We start from the raw sequence: 4,645 nt of genomic DNA on the forward strand, positions 1-4,645 counted from the left end.
AGAGAGTGAGAGAGAGAAGCAGACAGAGGGAAAAAGCAGAAGAGGGGCTCGGAGGGAAAATGGGGAGGAGAGGGGAGATGGAGAGAGGCAGGCAGCGTGACACACAGAGAGATGTGCTGAGTACAGAGAGGGAGCACAGAGAAAATGAATGAGAGAGAGCGAAAGAGAGAGATAGAGAGAGAGTGGATGTCTCATTGGCTGTGTCAGGTTTGTCCCTGTTTGAAGCCAGCCGTGACTGGAATAAAGAGAAAGTCCTTAGAGCCCATCAGGGGTCACCGTGCTGAAAGGCTCCCTCGTCCAGTCTGCACACAGGAGCCCACTTCCACTGGACCCTCTACTCTTTAGTGCAGCGTTGCTCGGTAACACTGGGCAGCGATTCGGGTGCTGTGTGGCTGGGAGAAGCTAGGATTGCCTCACTTGCTACAGTGTGGCCCTGGTCAACTGCAGAGGGGGGGGCTAAACCGTGTGAAATGAATGACCCTCCTGCCCTCTCACAAGTGTGCAGTCCCCTGGGGTCTGAGCCAACAACAAGAATGCCCTGCATTTACTTAGCACCTTTCAAGGCAGCAGAGACCCCCCAAAAGGTCTTCTGCCTTGACAAATCATCGAACAATGTTTAATGCTGGGTTGGCCGTTCTCCCCCACCCCCACCCCACCCCCGCAAAGGATTATGGGACAGGTGACTAAAAGCTTGACCAAGAGTGAGCAGATCGAACACAGCAGAGAGCTAGGAGCCTGAAGCCAATGACTGCTAACAGGAGAGGGATTGGAATCGGGAGAGGCTAGTATCGGAGGAGTGCGGATTTCTCGGAGAGGGTTGTGGGGCTGGGGCAAGAGGGGAGGGGAGGGGGATTTACGGAGATTGGGAAAGTGGGGGGGCCAGGAAGGGATTCGCAAATCGAGCGCAAGTATACCAACCTGAGATGTTGCAAGGCAGGAAACCAGCATAGACCCGACAAGCATGAGTTTGGGGGGTGGTGGGGGAGCGTCATGGGGATTGAGTGAACGGGACTTGGCACCAGCTACACGCATTTGAGCATTCGGCCCCTCCAATTGACTCTGATACCCCATATGCCACTTACCTCCTCTTGTGATCAAGAATCAATCTAACTCTAAAAGTATTCTCTGGCAGAGAGTTCCACATACAGGTCCCTTTGAAAAGGACACACTCGCTTTATTTTGTTTTAAAGGGGAGGTAACTTATTGTAAAACTAGTTATAAGGAGGGGATGGATAGCCTGGGAGTTTTCTTCCTTGGTGAGTAGGTGGTTCAGGGTCGACCTTAAAGAGTTCTATAAAATCATGAGGGGGCATGGATAACGTGAACAGCGAAAGGTCTTCTCCCGAAGATGGGGAGTTCAAAGTGAGAGGCATATTTTTAGTACGAAAGGGAAAAGATTTAAGCGGGAAGCAACTTTTTCGCACAGAGGGTGGTCTGTGTGTGGAATGTGCTTCCAAAGGTAGTGTTGGACACCAGTACAGTCACGACGTTTAAAAGACACTTGGACAGGTGGCATGATAGGAAGGGTTGAGGGGGACAAAGTGAGGAGTGCAGGTGCTGCAGAGGTCAGAGTCAAAACGTGTGGGGGCGCTGGAAAAGCACAGCCGGTCAGGCAGCATCCGAAGGGCAGGAAAGTCAACGTTTCGGGCATAAGATGACATTCTTGATGAAAGGCTTATGCTTTAAATGTTGACGTTCCTGCTCCTCGGATGCTGCCTGACCGGCTGTGCTTTTCCAGCGCCCCCACACTTTCTCTCTCATGCACTCACACATACACGCACACATGCATCCTCTCACAGACTTATACCCTTTTACACTCACACTCACACACATACACACACTCTCTCACAGACACTCACAATCCTCCCCTCATGTGCGCGCGCACGCACACACGTGCATACATACATACATAAGTTTGTGTGATGAACCTGTACTTGCAGAATTACACTTTACTTTGCTCAAAAACTGCATGAATCCATGTAAGATTCTGTCAATCCGTTTTTTTTTAGATGAGGCTCAGGTCTGACCATTGTGGCACAGACAGTCTCACACAGGGTAGCTCGCACCTTAAATGCACTATCTGGGCCGATGTGATACCAATTGTTAAAGTTCACTTGAGAATCTAACTTCAAAAAGGTTTTGCGATTTACATGTGAAAGAACTGAAACCAACATGATCATTCTAAAAGCTGAGAGACTTCACAAACTATCCAGGTCTTTTTCAATGTATAATTCCAGTTACATCACACTGCAAACTTTTGCTATAAATTCTGTGTCTTATGATGTTATACAACCACCTGGTGAAGGAGTAGTGCTCCGAAAGCTAGTGCTTCCAAGTAAACCTGGTGACTATAACCTGGTGTTTTATGATCTTTAACTTTGTATACTTTTTGAAGGTTGAGAGAGAGAGAGTTTAAGGGCCAAGCCTGGGCAAGGGGGACTGGTTTAGTTTGGGTGTCACGGTCGGCATGGAGTGGTTGGGCCGAAGGGTCTGTTTCCGTGATGGATGACCCTGGTGAAAGTTGGCACTTGGGTCGCTCAGTCTCTGTGCCTGTGACCGTCTGCTCTGCTTCTCTCTCTCTCTCTCCCTGCAGCTCTCGTACGGTTCCAGCTCTCCGGCTCTCTCCAACCGCCAACGCTTCCCCACCTTTTTCCGGACCCACCCGTCCGCCACCCTCCACAATCCCACCCGGGTCAAGCTCTTCAAGAGGTGGGGCTGGACGAAGATCGCCACCATTCAACAGACCACGGAAGTCTTCACCTCGGTGAGGCCACCAGGTGGCGGTGTCCAGGGACCTCTACCACCGAGGGCAGGAATGGCGTCAAAAATGGGCCAGGGAGGGAGTGAGGACTGCGGGTGCTGGAGAGTCAGAGTCGAAGAGTGAGGCGCTGGGAAAGCACAGCCGGTCAGGCAGCATCCGAGGAGCAGGAGAGTCGAAGTTCCTGATGAAGAGCCTGTGCCCGAAACGTCGACTCTCCTGCTCCTCGGATGCTGCCTGACCGGCCGTGCTTTCCCAGCGCCGCTCTCTTCCACTCTGATCAAAAATGGCCAATGTGTGTAGACCAGCATCTGCAGGGTGGGGTGTGGTGGGGAAAGCCGTGGGTGGGGTGTGGTGGGGAAAGCCGTGGGTGGGGTGGGGTGGGGAAAGCCGTGGAGGCATTGATGGTGTGCTTTAACTTCAGTCTCTGAGCGTGCGCAAGACCGCTGCCCTCGGAGAAGGCAGTGAGAGACTGTGGTGAATCACTCACCTCCTGGCTCTCCCATAGCCTGCCCCACCACCTTCTCGTTCATTCGCAGCACGTGGGTGTTGCTAATTATCACACGTCCCTAATTACCCTTGAGATGTGGGCGGTGGCGTTGAACCGTCTTCTGACAGCCCCCGCCCCCCCCCACCTTGTCCTGGGTACACCCACGGTGTCACTGGGGAGGAGCTTCCAGGATTTTGACCCAGCGACGCTGAAGGAACAGCGATGCATTTCCAAGTCGGGGATGTTCCTGTGCCCCCTTGTCCTTCTAGTTGGTGACCATCTCCCCTCCTGACTCCTTAAAGCCTGTCCACAAGGTCAGGAGCGTGATGAGGTGCTCCCTACTTGTCTGGGCAAGCGCAGCTCCAACACCATCCAGGACAAAGTCACCCACTTGGTTGACCACCTTGCGTATTGGCCGATTTTGCCACGTGGGCAGCCATCGATAAGATGCACTGCTGTCGTGTACTAAACCCTCTCAGACTGCACCTTCCAAACCTGTGACCTCCCTACCCCTCAGAAGGACAAGGGCGGCAGCCACATGGGAACACCAATTAATCTCCGGGTCGCTCGCCGTCCTGGCCTTGGAAATGTATCGTCATTCCTTCACCGAGGAATTCATCGAACTCCCCTCCCCTTCACAATACAGACTGGAGTAGATTGAAAAGGCCCATCTTCACCAGGGCCATCAGCAATGGACAGTTGATGCTGGTGCAGTCAGTGACACCCGCATCCCCTGACAGAGTGAGAAAAGGAAATCCTTGATAAGATTATTTACAGTATTGTTGGGACACCCCTGCAGCTCGTGTTCTGCCCAGTTGTAGAGAAGGGAAGTTGGCTTGGTTTTCCCTGGAACCAAGGCGACTGGGGTCCGCAAGGTCATTAGCTAAGGCAGGCATAGCAGAGCTGTTCCCATTGCACAAAGACCAGGAGGGGGTCAATTTCATGTTAAAGGTCACGGGCATTCAAAGGTAGACGCGGTCATGAGCTGGAATTCACTCGTCACGAGATGACGGAAGCCCAACCCAATGAAAATTGAAGATGGAATTCAGGGAACTAAACTTGGGAGGTTACAGCTGTGTGGGAAAGGTTCTGTTGCCCTGCAGAGAACTAGGATGGACGCAGTGGGCCGAATGTCCTCCTTATGAGCCATAGTGATCCCATGCCTCCACTCCATGGCCACTGCTGACCCCGTTTCTCCTTCCCACCTCCACGTCCTTGGCCCTGCATTTATCTCTGGAATTTGGGTGCCCCAGTCCAGGGTTGGTTATGGGATCACTGCCTCTCCCCTTCAGTGTTTCTATTGTTCGCACTCAGCAACTTGTTCAAAATCTGGAGTAGAGCGGTGCCGGAAGAGCACAGCAGTTCAGGCAGCATCCGAGGAGCAGTAAAATCGACGT

General features: G+C 52.5%; 1 protein-coding gene across 1 annotated transcript in view; it reads left to right on the forward strand.

Annotated features, from left to right (window-relative positions):
- gabbr1b (gamma-aminobutyric acid (GABA) B receptor, 1b) overlaps window positions 1–4,645 on the forward strand; it is a 63,201-nt gene that overhangs the window by 12,091 nt on the left and 46,465 nt on the right. Inside the window, exon 2 of the mRNA XM_043677871.1 lies at window positions 2,594–2,764. Coding sequence (XP_043533806.1) covers window positions 2,594–2,764 — 171 coding nt within the window. The remainder of the gene's footprint in view (window positions 1–2,593; window positions 2,765–4,645) is intronic.

Source organism: Chiloscyllium plagiosum, chromosome 37 (assembly GCF_004010195.1).
Source record: "Chiloscyllium plagiosum isolate BGI_BamShark_2017 chromosome 37, ASM401019v2, whole genome shotgun sequence".
In the NCBI taxonomy this organism is placed as follows: domain Eukaryota; kingdom Metazoa; phylum Chordata; class Chondrichthyes; order Orectolobiformes; family Hemiscylliidae; genus Chiloscyllium; species Chiloscyllium plagiosum.